The 21,116-nt window shown below is 32.4% G+C and overlaps 1 protein-coding gene across 2 annotated transcripts in view; it reads right to left on the bottom strand.

Annotated features, from left to right (window-relative positions):
- LOC134690094 (THO complex subunit 1-like) overlaps positions 1-21,116 on the bottom strand; it is a 30,897-nt gene that overhangs the window by 2,080 nt on the left and 7,701 nt on the right. For both annotated transcript variants that reach the window (XM_063550068.1, XM_063550074.1), the window contains exons 8-15: positions 17,983-18,056; positions 16,758-16,807; positions 16,174-16,282; positions 14,769-14,900; positions 14,241-14,341; positions 12,604-12,721; positions 12,049-12,149; positions 371-586 (exon numbers count right to left, since the gene is read on the bottom strand). In XM_063550068.1, coding sequence (XP_063406138.1) covers positions 371-586; positions 12,049-12,149; positions 12,604-12,721; positions 14,241-14,341; positions 14,769-14,900; positions 16,174-16,282; positions 16,758-16,807; positions 17,983-18,056 — 901 coding nt within the window. The remainder of the gene's footprint in view (positions 1-370; positions 587-12,048; positions 12,150-12,603; positions 12,722-14,240; positions 14,342-14,768; positions 14,901-16,173; positions 16,283-16,757; positions 16,808-17,982; positions 18,057-21,116) is intronic.

Genomic DNA, 21,116 nt, shown 5'->3' on the forward strand with positions numbered 1-21,116 from the left:
TAATGATTATTCTGTGTTGCTTGTATGTGTATACAGACATAACTAAACATACATATAAAATATTGAATCATATATATCTCACCTGCAAACATATTTATTTTTATATCAATAATATCAATATTGTATTAATGCTATCTAGATGAATGCAGGGTCAAGTCATATGGAAATCCATCATTCATAATATAATTTTTTGTTAACCTGTCATATATAATCTCTAGGAAACAGATCTACATATATAAGTAACTTTTCTAGCTAAGGGCTGTTCCAGAAATTCTATGTCCCCCATCAAGTAAATCAATTCTTTTTAAAGAGAATTTTTTCAATCTATATTATTAAAATGTCACCCAAGTTTTTTATTGGCAAAACCTACTTATATTGGTCCTCTATCATGGCCTCAGGATCATTTTGATCTATTGCATCGCTGAAGTAGTCCTCTAATGATGGTAAAAAGACTCTTTTCTCATCTTTACAGGCATCCATATTATCTGGACTCAAGTTCCATAATCTTGTTAATTCAGCACTTCCCATCTTCACAAACTTTCCACCACTTGCTTGCAAATCATCTCCAACCCATCGTCTCTTTGCTCTACAAAAATAATTGTGGTGTGAGTTCTGTTTCTAATGGGATTAAGCATTTAATTTACAGATGGCTTATACAAATGATTCAAAATGATAAATTTTCGACCCAAGGATTAATTTTAGAAATCAAACTTCATATAATTTGCAATGATAATGTGTCTGTCTCTTTTCAAAATCAATTTAGAGGTTAAAACAATCTTTGAAGTTTTTGCCTTTCCAGAATTAGTATATAAACATCAACTGTTGATATAATTTACACCTCATCTAAAATCCTCTGAGGTTAGTAAATTTGTAACATTGTTTGGGATTCTGTTCATTAACATTTTCAAAACATCTTATTCAAGGGTCCGGAAACGGTCATATTTGCCAGTCATGTCCTAAACTGAAACTATAATGTCCTAAACTTTTAATTTGGATTTAGGTCAATTTTTATTTTTCAACATTAACAATTTCGGTCATTTCGTTGAGATCGACTTTCAAAATCGCCATTTTGAACATATTTTTGTTTTGTTTTCGACTTCCTGTAAACTGCCACTCCAATAAAGTGTTATAATCCTGAGGGCCCTCCTAATAACTATATTAATGCCTCAGGGAGCTAATGATAGCTAATCTCTTTACCTGTGTTTTTAATTCACACCTGGCAATGAATCACAAGCTCCAAACTATTATTATAAAGAAATAAAAATTCCATACCATCTGGCTTCATTGTTTAATTACTCAACAGGTCAGACAATTGTCAATTATGATTTAAAATCAAATTAAAACTTGGTTTAATTTTCAAGAATTTTTTATTTTATTTCTAACACACATGCCTTGTTAACTATGAAATACGCATGCTTGAAATATTCTCTTCCACAGATTTAGACAATTAATCGTAAATTTAAAATAATTTCATCCTTTTAAAGCTAGTGCAACTATTCTAATTAATATTCTTACACTATTAAAGGTAAAATATTAACCAGATGCTTCGCAGGGCGTAGCTTTATACGACCGCTGAGGTTGAACCCTGAACGGTTGGGGCAAGTATGGACACAACATTCAAGCTGGATTCAGCTCTAAATTTGGATTGTGATTAAATAGTTGACACAGCATAGGTTTCTGACACAGAATGAATGTGTTCTAATGAACTTAAATTTTTTGTTTTCTCTTAGAGCAATTCACTATGCTGTTCAATATTAATCCTCTCAAAATAATGTTTGAAGAAATTTTCTTTTTATTTATGAAATTTCAAATGAGAAAAATTGAACCCAATTTTTTAATCACATCCCCCTTTCCCTTATTCCAAAACTAATCTCAATTAAAATATTCTAATGGAGTTTGCAACAATAACTACTCATTTAAATACATCATAAAATAAACTGTAAATAAAATGTAATTAAATAGTTGACACAGCATAGGTTTCTGACACAGAATGAATGTATTCAAATGAACTTAAAATTTTTGTTTTCTCTTAGAGCAATTCACTATGCTGTTGAATATTAATCCTCTCAAAAAAATGTTTGAAGAAATTTTCTTTTTATTTATGAAATTTCAAATGAGAAAAATTTAACCCAATTTTTTATTCACATCCCCCTTTCCCTTATTCCAAAACTAATTAAAATATTCTAATGGAGTTTGCAACAATTACTACTCATTTAAATACATGATGTAAAAAAACTGCTTGTTATCACTGAATGGTAAAGATTATTTAAATTTATCAGTTGGTAGTAAAAAGTGAATATACATTGTATATTGTATATATTAACTTTATTTCCTTCTTATCGAAGATTTTGCATGTACAGTTTTGTACAATAATAATATTTACATATTGGTCAAGACATCAGAGTGATTGAATGATTTAAATGTCATATATTGATAAAGAGTGTTTGAATGAATTGAATGTCACTTTAAAGTAAATGATAATATTACATCAGTTGAATGTCACTTTAAAGTAAATGATAATATTTCTGAAGGTAAGTTAACTGTTATAAAAAACGCTGCACATCCGTTGAACATGTGTAATACAAGTTTTTGAGAAATAAATACTGTTAGCATTATCCAGATCATATTCCGTATAACATGACAAAAGTGTTGCTGTGAATGTGGATGACGTTAGATTGTCTAGATACACACTGAACACAATCGGATTAATGCTTATTAAGTCCTCCCAAAGCTTCGCTCTTAAGTCAGATAGACGATCGCACATACACATGATATGTTCAATAATGTTGTAGAAAAACTGTCCACATTTAGCGCATAAGAGAGGTGACTCTTCTGATCGGATGACGGAACATAGGTCAAAAATATACTTAGCTCCTTCTCTGAAGTTAGGATTAGTTTTAGCAATAACCCAAGCTCTGTGTGGTACAATGTGTGTGTGAATTTTACGGAAAACTTCAAAGTCGCTGTCAACTGATATTCTTTGTTGCCATCTGTTGTTTTCAGATTTCGCTATTGAAGTGGAAATATATCTGTTCCATACAGTTTTACTTGGGAAGCTGCCAGATTTCACGAAATCTTCAACAAAGTTTATCAAATCATATTTAACGGCTATTTTGATTAGATCTGGTACAAAACCATCTTGCTTTTTGGAACATTTGTTTCTAAATTCTAAAAGTCGTAGTAGTAGTATACGTTTTGGTAATAAATTATTGTCCATTCTACATAGTCTTCCAAAAAATTGTAACTTACACTTGTCTATATAGCACTCCACAGGAAGCCAACCTAGTAGGCTTGTGCACTTGTCAGATCGTGTTCGTGCAGGAAGCCCTTGAATTGTTTTACATATATATTTGTGAGAACGTTCTAACATTGTTAATTCAGTATTTGAAAGACCATACCAAAGCTCGCAAGCAAACATTGCTTTTGGATAACACATCTGAAATACTATTTTGGAGCACGTTAATGGATTAAGGAAGGATGGGTGTATTCTGGATTTCATTACGGATAACGCAGTTGCACGCAAAATTCTACATGCATTTAAAGTTCTTGACATGCTCTTAAATTCGGCATTTAATAAAATTCCAACATGCTTGGTTGATATTACTACTGGAATGTCCGCTCCGTAAAGTTTCAATGGTTGGGTTATGGTAGCACATTTTGAAGAACAAAATTTCAGCACTTCACTTTTTGCTGATGAGAATCTGAAGCCCCAATTTTCGCTATATGTTTGGCAAATGTCTATTAAAGTTTTCATACCTTTTGATGTTGTAGATATAATAGCAATGTCGTCCGCTTGTACGGTACTGCTTACGCGAAGATTACATAGCATACTTCCATAAGGACTTTCATCTAATTGTTTTAGAAGATCATTAATGAACACTAAATAAAAAACAGCAGACAGCACCCCGCCTTGTCTTACGCCTCTTTTGAGGTTGAACCATTTAGAACACTTTCCTTTAAATTGCACACAGCTTCGCATGTTCTGGTACATTTCATAGATCAACAGCCAAGTTAAACCCCGAACTCCATATATATACAACTTAACTAATAGTCCTTTGTGCCATAGAGTATCGAATGCTTTCATGCTGTCCAGAAGTGTGACGATAATATTGCTATGACGCTCTAAGTTATGGTGTACGACTTCTTGCATGTTAAAACTTGCATGTGTGCTAGATAATGTCTTCTGGTAGGCAACTTGTGATTGGTGTGGAAAGTTGCGATGAAGCGATGGTAAACGAGTATATAATGCCTTTTCAAACAGTTTTGATATGCTACACAGAAGAGAAATTCCACGATATGAATTCGGATCAGACTTTGATTTGTTTCCACCTTTGAATAGAGGTATGACACAACTGTCTTTCCAGCTTATCGGTGTGTAGCATGTTTCCAATACAAGATTAAACAAACTACAAATATGACGCTGAAGTAGCTTTCCGCCGTATTTCAAATGTTCGTAACAGATTCCATCTAACCCTGGAGATTTGTTACACGGCAAATTGTCACAAAGTTTATATAGTTCGTCAAAAGTAAGTTCCTCGATCTTTTCATTTGTGTTTGTACGGACAGTTTCTAACAAGTCGTTGATAGTATTATCGATAGCTTTTTCGTTCACAGGGTTGATCAAGTTGCTATCGAAACTGAATACAGATTGGAAATGAGTCACCCAACCGTCACGTATTTCGTCTGAAGAAATGAGTTGAATACCGCTAATATTTAATTGTTGACAATGCGATACACTTTTGCGTCCACTTTTTATCACAGACCATACAAAACGTTGATCACAGTCGACAGATTCTTCGATTTTACGATTTATTTCACTAATGTAGTTTTCATATGCTAGCTCAAGCTGTTTTCTAAAATTCAGTTTAGCGCTTTTGTAATCACTGTAATGTTTGTCATTACGGTCATGAAATTTGCCATTCTCAATCCATGTTCGACGTTGTAATCTCATAATTGTATGATATTCTTTCACAGTCTTTGTCCAGTACGGTTTTAAATGTTTTACGTACTGTTTACCGGGAAGAGTTTCCATATCGGCTCTCAAAATAGCATTGACTATTTCGCTGTAGTATTGTTCAATATTAGCCGGAGTAGCAGTTGGTGATTTAATGTCCCATAAGAATTGTGACACGGCAAAGGGATAATCGGCAATAGCACCGTTCTGTACAGCTTTAGTCCATGATATACGCCTTTGAACAGTAAGATCGTCGTCTTTAGATACATAGTTTGTATTGTCCGATAAGGCAAACGAACAGCTAATGGGCTTATGGTCTGAAACATTAAACATATGTTCATCCGGGACTTGGATGTTTGAAAATTTGGTGAGATTTTCCGTGCTAACAATTATATGATCAATAGCGGTTTTGGGTCCTCCTTGGTAGGACTGAAAGGTACAAACTGGTCCAATTCCATTTGTTTCCAGATGTAGAGAACGCAGATTACATTCCTGCATAAATGACCGAAAACTGTCACTTCGTTTATCATAATCGAACGTGTATCTTGGACCTTCAACTTTACAATTGAAATCTCCCATAAGGACAACAGTTCCCATAGTTGAATAAATGTTATAGACATCTATCAGAATTTCAACTTCTTTCGAGAATAATTCATAACTTTGTGTTACTGCTGGTAGATAAACAGATATGAGATAAGTGTTTGGTGTGTCCGGAATATTTAATTCGATCCCCGTTATTCTATTACTCGGAATGTCCATTACTTCAATAAAAGGCTGTAGCTTTTTCGATACCAGAAAGGCGGCGCCGCCTCTGATATTAAAGTTGAATAATTGGTGACAATTGTCGTCAGCGCCTTTTCCGTAACCAATATAATTAGTCGGATCAATTGTATCTAAAAACATCAACTGACAAGACCGAAGCCAGTGTTCCGCAATAGCAATTACATCAATTCTATTTGTATTTAAGAAGTCAATAAGATATGGAACGCCAGACATTATTCCACGACAGTTCCAACAAGCGAGGTTTAGTTCCATAATCAAGCGTGTCCTTTGTCGTGAATGAATGAAGCCCAAGGCTTCCAATCTCTAGTTAAGATTCCCTTCGGCCAAAAACTGGAGTCGTGTATAATATGTTCATCTCGTGCATCGATATTGAGTTGAGCGGAAGCTGTTTTGAATGATTGTTTGTCAAAATATCTCAGAAATGTCACTCTAATTCCGCTTTGTTGTAGAAAATATCGCATTCCTTGTTCTGACGAAACAGTTTTGTCAATACCACCGACATAGAAACGAGCGACTCTTTTACGTTCAACATGAATGAGACCCGTAAAGTTATGAACTGGGTTGCATACCGATCTAGGGAAGTGAACTAAAATGTTTTGATTTCCGTTATCTTCGGAATTCTTAATTTGGTCTTTTGCTGATTCAGCATCGTGAAATGTATTATGTATTTCAGCTGTAGTGACAGAGTCTCTATTTGACAGTGCATCTAATCGAGTTGATTTTGGTTTCGATTTCAGTTTGCACGATGCATCATTACTGTTCATACCTTGACTACTAACATAATGGGCCGTTGACTTACAAAAGTGTTCGTTGACCTTGTTCTCTGTATTGACTTTGTTAACTTCGTTGCCATTATTTACATCATTTATTTTCCTTGTTTCGTTGACTTTGTTAGTTTGTTTGTTCTCAACCAATGTTAATGGGGTAAACTTTTTAACAATTTCTGAATAAGTTTTCTGGTTTTTGTTTACCGTTTTTAATTCCTTTTCTGCATTAACCAGACGTTTTCGGACATCGGATACTGATACACTTAGTGAGCTATAGGTTTGACATGCTAATTCTACTTGGGCATCAAGGTCTTTAAGCTTTGAATTAATAAGATCTGTTTTAGATTTCAGACTGCTTACTCCTATTACGCGGGTATCGGACATTCGGTTTAATCGCTCAGACTCTGCTTTCACTGTTTTGTCTATTGATTTCATGTTCACTGCGTGTTTCGTTATATGTTCATGAATTTTAGCAATGTCTGATTTCATCTCTGTTACTGTTTTGACACTATCCAAAAATTGAGAAACCAAAGATTTTAGATCACTTTTTGTTTTACTATTCTGTTCACAGTTTTGATGTAATTGAACTTTCATTGTTTTCATGTCCGTTTGAAATGTGTCTGTACATGTTTTTATTACATTGATTTGATTTTGCAGGTTCTTGAAACGATCACTGTATTTGAAATCGCGGTCTTTGAGTTGTTTATTCTCCTTCTTTAGTTCTTCAATTGACCTGTTGAACATCTCGGAGTCGCGTGCATATTCAGATTTTAATAAAATCATATCATTTTCTAGACGAACTAGCGTATCCTTAACTGCAAGGTTAACTGTTGCGTCATTTTGTGATCCAGATATCTCATCAGTACACGATATAGTTCTATTTGAGCTTGATGAAGATTTTACACTAAGCGCGTTTTTCAAATCGTCACCAAATTCCCCGACTGAGGCTAAATACAATGCATAACAATCATTTCCAAGTTTACTTTCAACCGAATCTCCTGTTAATTTTCTAGGACATAATCTTTTCTTTAATATTGCATTTGGATATGGAAAATTCTGTTGACGTTTAACGACGTCAAAAAGTTCATGTCTAACTGTTTCGATGTCTTTGTTTGATGATTTGCAGTTTTGTATTAATTCTTGAATGAACGTGTCTCTAGGAAGCGAACCTAACTCATTGTATATTAAACTTATAAATTGGTTGGAAGTATTTTCTAATGTATTAGAGTCATTCTCTGCGTACGGACATGGTTGGGATAGAGGTAAATTGTAATACTGTTCATGTTGGCTCCCGTCATAGCTTGGATGGATTAATAAGTCACTAGATTGAAGTTCCGTTAAATAAGACATACTGTTGGAATATGGATATAAAATCGATCAATAATACGTGAAATGCCCTCTAGAAATACACAAAGGTAAAGGTACAAAGTCCAACTCCGTTCGAAGTGTTGTGAGCTCTTTCCAAGGGTATATCTGCCTAAGATTATAGTCAGGACAGGTCTCAATGAACGAAATTTGAAGTTTCTTTGTTTAGTTCATAAAGTTAATAAAGTGGAATTTCGAGCATCTAATGTTCAAATTTTTCATTGCATCAGTAAATTATGATAATAATATTCACGTTTGCGAAATGTTAATTCCATAGCACAACAAAAACTATCCTAAATCTGTGAATTTTGGCAGAGCGAAAATAACAATCCATGGTGTTCAAATCACGTGTCCAAACAGGTCAGACAATTGTCAATTATGATTTAAAATCAAATTAAAACTTGGTTTAATTTTCAAGAATTTTTTATTTTATTTCTAACACACATGCCTTGTTAACTAGGAAATACGCATGCTTGAAATATTCTCTTCCACAGATTTAGACAATTAATCGTAAATTTAAAATAATTTCATCCTTTTAAAGCTAGTGCAACTATTCTAATTAATATTCTTACACTATTAAAGGTAAAATATTAACCAGATGCTTCGCAGGGCGTAGCTTTATACGACCGCAGAGGTTGAACCCTGAACGGTTGGGGCAAGTATGGACACAACATTCAAGCTGGATTCAGCTCTAAATTTGGATTGTGATTAAATAGTTGACACAGCATAGGTTTCTGACACAGAATGAATGTGTTCTAATGAACTTAAATTTTTTGTTTTCTCTTAGAGCAATTCACTATGCTGTTCAATATTAATCCTCTCAAAATAATGTTTGAAGAAATTTTCTTTTTATTTATGAAATTTCAAATGAGAAAAATTGAACCCAATTTTTTAATCACATCCCCCTTTCCCTTATTCCAAAACTAATCTCAATTAAAATATTCTAATGGAGTTTGCAACAATAACTACTCATTTAAATACATCATAAAATAAACTGTAAATAAAATGTAATTAAATAGTTGACACAGCATAGGTTTCTGACACAGAATGAATGTATTCAAATGAACTTAAAATTTTTGTTTTCTCTTAGAGCAATTCACTATGCTGTTGAATATTAATCCTCTCAAAAAAATGTTTGAAGAAATTTTCTTTTTATTTATGAAATTTCAAATGAGAAAAATTTAACCCAATTTTTTATTCACATCCCCCTTTCCCTTATTCCAAAACTAATTTCAATTAAAATATTCTAATGGAGTTTGCAACAATTACTACTCATTTAAATACATGATGTAAAAAAACTGCTTGTTATCACTGAATGGTAAAGATTATTTAAATTTATCAGTTGGTAGTAAAAAGTGAATATACATTGTATATTGTATATAACAAAGATTTAAGTTGATTCTGGACAAAGAAAGATAACTCCAATTAAAAAAAATTCTTGCAGATATTTCTTGCTTACTATACTGGACAAAGAAAGATAACTCTTAATTAAAAAAAAATTTGCTATTTCACAATATTGTGAAATTAGATATTTCTTGCCATTGCACAATACTGTGCAATTGAAAAGACTTGCTATTGCACAATACTTAATATAATAATTTTAGATCCTGATTTGGACCAACTTGAAAACTGGGCCCATAATCAAAAATCTACGTACATGTTTAGATTCAGCATATCAAAGAGGCCCAAGAATTTAATTTTTGTTAAAATCAAACTTAGTTTAATTTTGGACCCTTTGGACCTTAATGTAGACCAATTTGAAAACGGGACCAAAAATTAAGAATCTAAATACACAGTTAGATTCGGCATATTAAAGAACCCCAATTATTCAATTTTGATGAAATCAAACTAAGTTTAATTTTGGACCCTTTGGGCCCCTTTTTCCTTAACTGTTGGGACCAAAACTTCCAAAATCAATACCAACCTTCCTTTTATAGTCATAAACCTTGTGTTTAAATTTCATAGATTTCTATTTACTTATACTAACGCTATGGTGCGAAAACCAAGAAAAATGCTTATTTGGGTCCCTTTTTGACCCCTAATTCCTAAACTGTTGGGACCGAAACTCCCAAAATCAATACCAACCTTCCTTTTGTGGTCATAAACATTGTGTTTAAATTTCATTGATTTCTATTTACTTTAACTAAAATTATTGTGCGAAAACCAAGAATAATGCTTATTTGGGCCCTTTTTTGGCCCCTAATTCCTAAAATGTTGGGACCAAAACTCCCAAAATCAATACCAGCCTTCCTTTTATGGTCATAAACCTTGAGTTAAAATTTCATAGATTTCTATTCAGTTTTACTAAAGTTAGAGTGCGAAAACTAAAAGTATTCGGACGACGACGACGACGACGACGCCAACGTGATAGCAATATACGACGAAAATTTTTTCAAAATTTGCGGTCGTATAAAAAGCCAATGATTTCCTGTGATTTGGATAAACAAAACTAATTCCGGAAATGAGTCCGGAATTGTTCGTTTTAGTATTGTCGCAGTACATCCGGTTTGAATTTTGACTTCAGAATCGAAAGAAACATAAGCGATAACTGAGAATATTATCGTTTTGAGTCATTAAAATCATTTTATTTTTAAACTGTTGCCTTCCCTTAATTGCCCTTGATCGATTTTTGGAAAATGGTAGGACAAATCATGAAGTAAATGCCATGCAACAGTGATAAAGTTTATTGATGCTACGAACATGATGATCGAGTATGAGCATACTCATAATGAGTCTCATGCAGTAATGTGATTTTGGCAAACATCTTTTGAAAAGGGGCATCAACTTTTAAGTTGTATGAAAATGACCGAAATTAGGTGAAAAAAATTCCCGATCCTTGATCTTATTGTATTCACATCTTAACAATTAAAACTAGAGGCTCTAAAGAGCCTGTGTCGCTCACCTTGGTCTATGTGCATATTAAACAAAGGACACAAATGGATTCATGACAAAATTGCATTTTGGTGATGGTGATGTGTTTGAAGTTCTTACTTTACTGAACGTTCTTGCTTCTTACAATTATATCTATAATGAACCTTGCCCATTAGTAACAGAGAAAAATATTTGGTAAAAATTTACATAAATTTACCGAATTAATGAAAATTGTTAAAAATTTACTATAAAGGGCAATAACTCCTTAAGGGGTCAATTGACCATTTAGGTCATGTTGACTTATTTGTAGATCTTACTTTGCTGAACATTATTGCTGTTTACAGTTTATCTCTATCTATAATAGTATTCAAGATAATAACCAAAAACGGCAAAATTTCTTTAAAAATTACCAATTGGAGGGCAGCAAGCCAACAACCGATTGTCCAATTCATCTGAAAATTTCAGGGCAGATAGATATTGACCTGATAAACATTTTTAACCCATGTCAAATTTCCTCAAAATGCTTTGGTTTTTGAGTTATAAGCCAAAAACTGCATTTTACCCCTATGTTCTATTTTTAGCCGTGGCGGCCATCTTGGTTGGTTGACCGGGTCACGCCACACATTTTTTAAACTAGATACCCCAAAGATGATTGTGGCCAAGTTTGGATTAATTTGGCTCAGTAGTTTCAGAGGAGAAGATTTTTGTAAAAGATTACTTAGATTTATGAAAAATGGTTAAAAATTGACTATAAAGGGCAATAACTCCTAAAGGGGTCAACTGACCATTTCGGTCATGTTGACTTATTTGTAAATCTAACTTTGCTGAACATTATTACTGTTTACAGTTTATCTCTATCTATAATAATATTCAAGATAATAACCAAAAACAGCAAAATTTCCTCAAAATTACCAATTCAGGGGCAGCAACCCAACAACAGGTTAACCGATTCATCTGAAAATTTCAGGGCAGATAGATCTTGACCTGATAAACATTTTTACCCTTTGTCAGATTTCCTCTAAATGCTTTGGTTTTTGAGTTATAAGCCAAAAACTGCATTTTACCCCTATGTTCTATTTTTAGCCGTGGCGGCCATCTTGGTTGGATGATCGGGTCACGCCACACATTTTTTAAACTAGATACCCCAATGATGATTGTGGCCAAGTTTGGTTTGATTTGGCCCAGTAGTTTCAGAGGAGAAGATTTTTGTAAAAGCTAACGCCGGACGCCGGACGCATGACACCAAGTGATGAGAAAAGCTCACTTGGCCCTTTGGGCCAGGTGAGCTAATAATACTGCTATTCATACTTTGTTTTATGCTTTGGATTTTCTGACATGGGCTCCTTTTCAAAACTAGGACAACTATCATTCTTCCATTTATTCCAGAATTCTTCACGTGTTAAGGTATGCTGCAAAAATAAATAATAGTAGAGTTTAACAGCATAATTTAGTTAACTATAAGTTCTATCAGCATGTAATTGCACCACAAGTCTATCATATCTTTAATATAAAGCATTATATGGAAACAAACTTGAAAAAAGTTTATCCTTGGTTCTTTCCATTTACACTTCAAACTAAAAGACTGAAGGTTGCTTAATATTAGAAATCTTAAAATGTATGTTAAAGTTTACAAAAGTAGGTTACAGTGACCTACTAGTTACTGTTATGTGATTCTACTTTACTTCCTAGTGTATCTTTGTGCCACTGTAGGTTTTCCATGTATCTGAAAACTAAACTATGACATAAAATTTTAAATGTAAAATGAAAGTCTGTTGATGGCTGTGATGTTTATCTAGAGGAACCTAGATAACATTTCTTTCACAAATCTTCACTTAATCTCTGTAAACTTAACAAATTGCTTACTTCCACAGTCTTAGCAAATGAATCCCCATCAGGAGGAGTCTCTCTGATCAGCTGGTAAACTTTATCCTGTGTTGCCTTTGTCCATGTTAGATTATCTTCACTTAAAACTTGGCTGGAACTAAACATTAAACTTGCATGTTAAAAATCAAATAAAAGGCAAATTTAAATCATTTTTACTAATGTCAAATGAACTTATCTCATAAACATGTTTAACCCTGCTGCATTTTTGCCCCTGTCCCAAGTCAGGAGCCTCTGGCCTATGTTAGTCTTGTATTATTTTTAATTTTAATTTCTAGTGTACAATTTGAAGTTTAGTATGGCGTTCATTATCACTGAACTAGTATATATATTTGTTTAGGGGCTAGCTGAAGCCAGTACCCCAAAAAAAGTCAACTACCTGTCATTTTCAGAATATTTGAAAATAAAAATAAGAATCCTTTGGCCATGCACACCTCCATTATGTGTATATCATCCTACAGAATATCAAAGCTGTTAATGTAATTGCAATACTCTTAATCCCCTAAAACCAGAAAATACTATAGATAGAAAAAAAACTGACTGGGTTCCCTTTAAACAAAGAAAAAACACAAGCATATATAACTTGTAGAAAATGATTATTTGCAACCATTTGAAATGATATAGAAGCATCCAACACTTGTTTCTATACAGAAGGACCGGCTCCAAATTTGCTGAAAGGTTGAAAAAGTTAAGACAACCAACATTTCCAAATAAATTCATCCCAGATAAGATAAGAATTAACTAGAAGCTCTAAAGAGCCTGTGTCACTCACCTTGGTCTATGTGCATATTAAACAAAGGACACAAATGGATTCATGACAAAATTGTATTTTGGTGATGGTGATGTGTTTGAAGTTCTTACTTTACTGAACGATTTTGCTTCTTACAATTATATCTATAATGAACTTTGCCTATTAGTAACAGAGAACTATATTTGGTAAAAATTTACATAAATTTACCAAATTAATGAAAATTGTTAAAAATTGACTATAAAGGGCAATAACTCCTTAAGAGGTCAATTGACCATTTAGGTCATGTTGACTTATTGGTAGATCTTACTTTGCTGAACATTATTGCTGTTTACAGTTTATCGCTATCTATAATAGTATTCAAGATAACCAAAAACGGCAAAATTTCTTTAAAAATTACCAATTTGAGGGCAGCAACCCAACAACCAGTTGTCCAATTCATCTGAAAATTTCAGGGCAGATAGATCTTGACCTGATAAACATTTTTACCCCATGTCAGATTTGTTCGAAATGCTTTGGTTTTTGAGTTACAAGCCAAAAACTGCATTTTACCCCTATGTTCTATTTTTAGCTGTGGCGGCCAACTTGGTTGGTTGACCGGGTCATGCCACACATTTTTTAAACTAGATACCCCAATGATGATTGTGGCCAAGTTTGGTTTGATTTGGCCCAGTAGTTTCAGAGGAGAAGATTTTTGTAAAAGCTAAAGCCGGACGACGACGGATGACGGACGACAGACGCCGGACGCCGAATGCCGGTCGCCGAACGCCGGACGCCGGACGCCAGACGCAAAGTGATGAGAAAAGCTCACTTGGCCCTTTGGGCCAGGTGAGCTAAAAAACAATAATGAACTGTACCATATATAAGTTACCTCTTAAATCTAACTTGAGCAGTCAGATACTGGAAGAGGATCAACATCTGTACTAATACATATCTTCTGAAGTTACTGTCATTTAACTGCAAATCTAAAAGCTGAAAGATAATATTAAAGTTTGCAAGATAACAGTAAAATATGCAAAATGTTTTAAATAAAACTGGATACAATATTGGACCTTTGATGTTAATACAAAGAAATAAAATGAAACTCTTGTGATGGTTGATTTTAATATATTTGTTGCTAATAAGTATACAATGTACCAGTAAGTTAATTTAGAACAATACTTTGAGTATTCATTTCTTTCGTTTTTTTATGTAATTAAGCATGTTAAAAGAACTGTTGTTTTTACCAATTGCAACCCCTCAATTCTACATTTTCTTATGTATCTATATTTTTACATAGAAGAAAAAAGAGATGGATTCATGTATTAAAAAATGCAAGTAATAGGATTTTGCAATTTAAAGCATGCAATTTATGATATCCACAGTACATTTAATATAGTGATGCTGAATGCTCAATTACCTTTTCACTTGTTAAATATTTGGCAAAGAAACTTTTTGTTTCAGTTATTCTTCTTTTGTCCAGTTTTCTTCTGGAAGATTTGTTGTCATCAAGTTTAGCACTAGCAAAAGCTTTCAGTACCGCTTCAGAGTTCTACCACAAAAAAATAAATAATGTGTGTACAATGAGAAATCTAGTAAAGATTTAGGTTATTGACAATATGTATTTTAAGTAAAATATTTTTATCTTTTTACCCTTATCAGATTTATTCCACAAAAGTACTGTTATTAAGTAATCTCCATGGGTTTTCAGGTTACTACAGACAACACATTTTACTTATACCAAAATGAACTGCATACTTGCTGTAAATTTTGTTTATGATAAATGACCCAAAAAATAGAATGTTTCCCACAAATAATATTTTTAAAAACCACTTAAAGTTTGTATCCATGATTGTATAGGGACAGTATTAAAAGAAAATAAACAAAACAAAAACTTCTCAACCCCTAGAAACCCTATAACTGACATGCATCAAATATAAAGGATAAAATATAATCAAACTTATAGAACAGTCACAGTAACTCTATCTTGTCTATTAGTGACACTTGATGGTCATGTTTTTTCTGGATTTACTTCATATCAAAAGCTGTATGAGCATGTGAATGAAACATAAATAGTGCATACTGGAAATCTCTTCATGCATTGGCCTTAAAAATTGCAAAATTTGTATGTCTCTTTATCAGTTGATCATTTAATCTTCTCATGTAATCAGAGTAAACACTATACTAACAATACTGATTCATCTTGGAATAATTTGAAAATATAATTATAAAATGTATAGTTAATAAAAAAAATTCACCCAAATTTATACCAGATTTGTTTTTGAACAAGGATATATTTATTTCAACACAGTCTTCTCATTAAAACAATAAACAACTTATAGGCTGCATTTCTGTAAATATTGACAACGCAATTTCACATAGGAACTCATTTTACGGCTCAAACTGTACCACTTTTACTATCAAGTTTTGAAAAAAATCTTATACTTAAATTGAAAGTTCATATGCACTACAATTTTTTTCAAAGGTCAAAATATAGGTCTATGCGACATATTTTCAATGTTTATATGCCCTGATCTTTTAAACTAACACTAATTTTCTTAACTACCCCTTCACCCCTACCTTGAAGAAAGGGCTACCACAGATTTCAATGTAAACAATATGCACATGTTTATTTACTGGTAACAAATTATGTCTTTATGAGATGGAACACAGAGAGCATAACTGGGAACCAGTATGTAAACAATGAATATTCTAGATCTCCCCTAACAGTGGTTTGAGAAACAACTGTATTTACAAAAGGCAAACTATAGTCTTATAGGAAGGATATCTAGAAGATGTAAAACCATTTGTGGTGATTTACTTACTGCAACAAACTGTTTCCATGGTAATTTTTCATAACACTGATTAGGTTTTCTAAAGATATCTTGTAAGGACCAAAATCTTCTGTACAGGTTGTAATCAACTGGTGAACATCTGTAGTTCAAAACAAGAATATCAAATATTGTGGAGTTGCTTAAAATATAGGCACATGGAGTATATCAGTTTCTACTGTATATTTATGAAAATAGACATTTAAACCTTATGAGACTTGTCACTCCATAGCTGGTATTTTAAATTGTCTGGTAAGAACTGTTCAAATGTAAAAACAAAAGTTTTTTTTTAAATATTGGTCAGATGGGCAAGTTTACATTTACACGAGATTCTGAATTCTACTTAATGAATAAACAACTGAGTTTACCTGGTACCAAGTCTTAGGACATCATGGCATACAGATATTTGCTTTATAATGTCATTTTTTTCCTATAAAAATCAACAATTGGAAGATCATGTGTTCTACTGTAAAACCTTTCTTTAAGTTCTACTATTTCAAAAGAATGTGAACTTACAACTATGGGACAAATTTAGTAACAGGAAACTTTTAAATCAAGATATTAAATTCCTCACTTACCCATCATCCGTCTCTCCATCCTCAACCTCCATTTTATCTTCACCATTTTCCTATATTGAAATTTTATTAGTTATCAATATATCTTTAAGTTCCATTCAAGCAATGTAGTTATAAGAAAACAAAACAAAAATTAAAAATGAAGGTCTCATTATATTTTTTTTTATCTTTGAGGGAAACTTAATGAATGTTTTAAAAAAAAATTACCCTAGTCCACAAACATTAAAATATAAAAGAAAGGAGATGTGGTATGATAGCTAATGTGACAACTATCAACAAAAGACCGAAGAACAAGAATGTGAACAAATAAACCAATAAAAGTCATATAAGACATTTGTAGTATGTAAATAAAAGTCATGGTACTTTGTAAATAGAAGCTACCGCGATCCTGAATAACTCGGCTAGTAAAGCAATCTTTCATAGCAGAAAAGTGACCTCTAAATATATATATATATTTCAACAATTAATGAGCTAGAATTACTATACTGATCTGGAAAAATTATGTAAATTGATAAATATTGTGTAAGAGTCACTCCTCATGGTTAGTTTGTAATTCAATAATGAGACAACCAACAATCAAGTTTAAATGATTTAAATATAGGAAGATGTGGTTGAGTGCCAATGAGACAACTCTCCATCCAAATAACAATTTAATAAAAAGTAAACCATTATAGGTTAAAGTACGGCCTTCAACACGGAGCCTTGGCTCACACCGAACAACAAGCTATAAAGGGCCCCAAAATTACTAGTGTAAAATCATTCAAACGTGAAAACCAACGGTCTAAGATTTGCATATATTAAAGCAATAGACAACTTTCTAGTTTGTTGCATTTCCGTCAAGAGACTTTCATTTTAGTGAACATCATTCATGCCTATAGGGGCATCCTCACTTCTTTTCCATGTTCAGCCAGTGGTTGATAAAAAATTATGCTATATTGTGCAAATTATTTGGCAAATGTAATTCTTATAATTGCTCACCAGCACTGCTGTCATTATGTAATTTTGATTACCTGCAGAACAAACAGTATTTCTAGTTTATCCTGCACAATGATGATCACTTAGATGCTTGATGTTGTTAATAGTTCAGGTATATAGGTGATACCCTCTATATGGTAAATGAAGGCATAAAGCTTGCATAATTGTTGAACTTTTCCGATGAAGGACTTAACTTGAAAGTGGTTTATTATAAAAATAGGTTACTGTGTGGCCTAAGTATTGTCTTTTTTACCTTTTTTAATTTTCCATCATTTGCCATGAATGTAGTCACATTTTCTAAGTTGAAATTACTCATCAAGTTTAAAGCTGAAAATATATTATATATTATCTAAAAACTCTAAGTTCAGAAAAAAAAAAAAATAATTTCATTAAAGCCATTTTTATAAAAAGGTAAAATATTTTTGCTTGATATCATTTTGAATAATAAATTAAATTATACAATTTCATTAGCAAAATAATACCAATTTCTTCTTAATATTACGTCTGCATATATTTTTTCTCATTGGTATTAGGCATTCATTTTCAATTCTTTTCAATCCTTTAACATCCAAAGGGATTTCCATAGAAATTATGAAGGTTTTAGAGGCCTAAGGCAGAACAATAAATACAATTCGGCTGGGGGATTTATTAAAGCATCACTTTTTACTTTCTTAAAGCTTAAGGTGGTACCCAACACTTTCACTAAAATTAATTTGTCTCGTTTAATTTTTTTTAAATTTTGACAAAGTATTTAGTTTGACCCTTTGACAAAAATATGAAAATTTCAAAAACTTTGAACCAACCGTTTTATCAGAAAAATTACACTGGTTATATAGCAGTTTGACAAAAACTTATTTTGATCATTGAGAAGCTTAAAGGGAAAATTCGCGATTTTTTCCTTATGGTTTAAATATGTTCATTATGACAAAATATATATATTCACAAAGTTTTATCGCTATATGTCCAGTAATAAAGGAGAAATTCAACAATCAATGATTTTTTTTTAACTACTTCCTGTAGGTCGTGACGTTTTCTCCTGGTTTTTGCATGCCGGGATTTAAAATACAATCAGTAAAAGTCTTGGTTTTTAATGATATTTAAACGTAATCGTAAGCGCGCCGATGACTTATGGTTTATCTAATAAACATCCGATAATAAGAAGATAAGACGCACAGACGTGCAATTGTACACATTCATGAGATAAATTTTCTATGTTAAACATATATATTCAAATTATTTTAGTAGACAACCAAAAAAGTAATAAATTTATTAATTAATGCATTTTCGGACTGATATATGAGGTGAACAAATTAAAATACAATAATCTGTAAAGACAATATGTTGGTGTACTCTTATTGACCTTTTACTATCTCTGCTATGACTAGATTTATACGATGTGTGTATTCACGGTTCTGTGGCAAATTGAAGACTCGTAGATGGCTTGTTGAAAGGTAAATTGTTATTTGCACTTCTGTATTTAACCACGCCTCTAGGGCACACCTTGCCAGGTGTGACTGTCTATTCGGATCAGTGGATTATAAAACAAGGGAGCATTCAATATACACATCTATTATACTAATTCAAGTTTCAAGTTTGTGACAAATAAAAATAGATTGCCGTGGAATTATTTAATTATATTTGCTGTATCATTAATGATTTATTTCAATTCAAATAAATTAATTTACTAAGTAATAAACAATTTTCGGTTAAAGACAGGAAACTTAATTCATGTGTCAGAATGAAATGATATACACCTCTTGTCCTTGATTTATGTCTCATTAAAAAGGGGAAATTAGAAATAGCTTTACCAAAGCATTTTGATTTTCTTTATTAGGCAAAAAATGTACGAGAACACTTACATTTAGACTTTTGAAAGCCATGTATTAATGTATATCTGAAACTATCTGAAGATAAGTAGATAACTCTATCGAAGCGGAGTATAATATGTACGAACAAAGAAAAAATACTTTTGTTTTTAAATCTTTGCACATTTATGATTAATTATTGTTATCTATTACTCATTCAATTACTTAATTGGTACCTAAAATATGTCTACCGCTTGGCATTAAAACTCGGTGTAGTAGGAAGGGGTTATTACATATACTAGATTATATTATTTGGATGAGGATTTGAGCTATCCTATAAAAAACTACATTAGAGACCAAAGGATATTAACTTAAGTGATTCAATTAACTTTACTCACATATTACTTATATTTCTATCTTATGATTTTTGCGTGCTTGTTTTTATAGAACAGTTCATATATGGTCCAAAAATTTATCATAAAATCATAACTAAAAATGTCTTGTTCGGAGAATGATAGTACTATAACAGTGGTTCCAGTCAGTCAAAAGAGTCAGATTTTGACGAGTATGGTCATTTTGGGTACACACTAGAGCCAGAGTATACCGAAGAAGAGCTCCATGAAATGGAAACTGCAGAAAGTTCCCGAAATCAAGATATCCTTAGCAACCATTGCTAGTTTTTAAAACACAGATTGGTGTTCGTGTACTAAATGCATACTTATGCCGTTATTAACGGAATGTCTATGTTGCCACGAATTTACTCTCTTTGATCGTAATATTGAATTGGGTGAATGCATTAGTAACAGCATCGATTTCATAACAGTTTGTCTGATCCCGGTTGTTCTTGAAACTAACTATATAAGTTTTTTTTAAGTACAATCGTATTCATATTATACATGTTAAATGAATGAACAAACTATTAAACCTATCTGTTTATTGTTTTCCGCCCATGTCTGCTCATTGCCAGAAATAAAGTTTGTCGCACGAAAAAATGGTGTTAATTCCAGAGTCAAAATTTAAAGAACTTATTTTCCATGTTTTCTGGTATTGTTCGAAAGAGAATTGACCTAACAGAAGAATTACTATCTTATGCTGTCAGTAACACATGTAGAGTAGTGGGTCGTTGTTGGACATGCACATCTTATAAAGTGTATCATCTGTTAAATTTGCAGGTCACTGAAAGGGGAAGTTCCATACGGAAGTAGGTTTTGAGATTGATTTTTTTTTATCCAGTGACACATTTTACATGCGTATACTTGAACGTTTGATACATCATTTACTCTCAAATTGCAAAAAACGAAAACTTCCACTTGTATTTATAGTATTTGTTGAAATAGTCCTCGTCTCACAACGTATAATACTCTATCTATTTGACCAACGATGTTCAAAAACAAAAGACAACGAATTTTATGTCATCTTTCCCTATTTTTGAATGTAACTTATAAGGCTGTTCAACTGGCAAGAATACCGCTAAAGCGGACAAGCAGTTTATTCTTTAAATTGCTATCATATCACGGCAAGAAAGAAATAAATCCCGAAATTGATTTGAAACTTTAATACTCAGTAGTTTCCCTAGAAAATA

Source organism: Mytilus trossulus, chromosome 1 (assembly GCF_036588685.1).
Source record: "Mytilus trossulus isolate FHL-02 chromosome 1, PNRI_Mtr1.1.1.hap1, whole genome shotgun sequence".
Lineage (NCBI taxonomy): Eukaryota > Metazoa > Mollusca > Bivalvia > Mytilida > Mytilidae > Mytilus > Mytilus trossulus.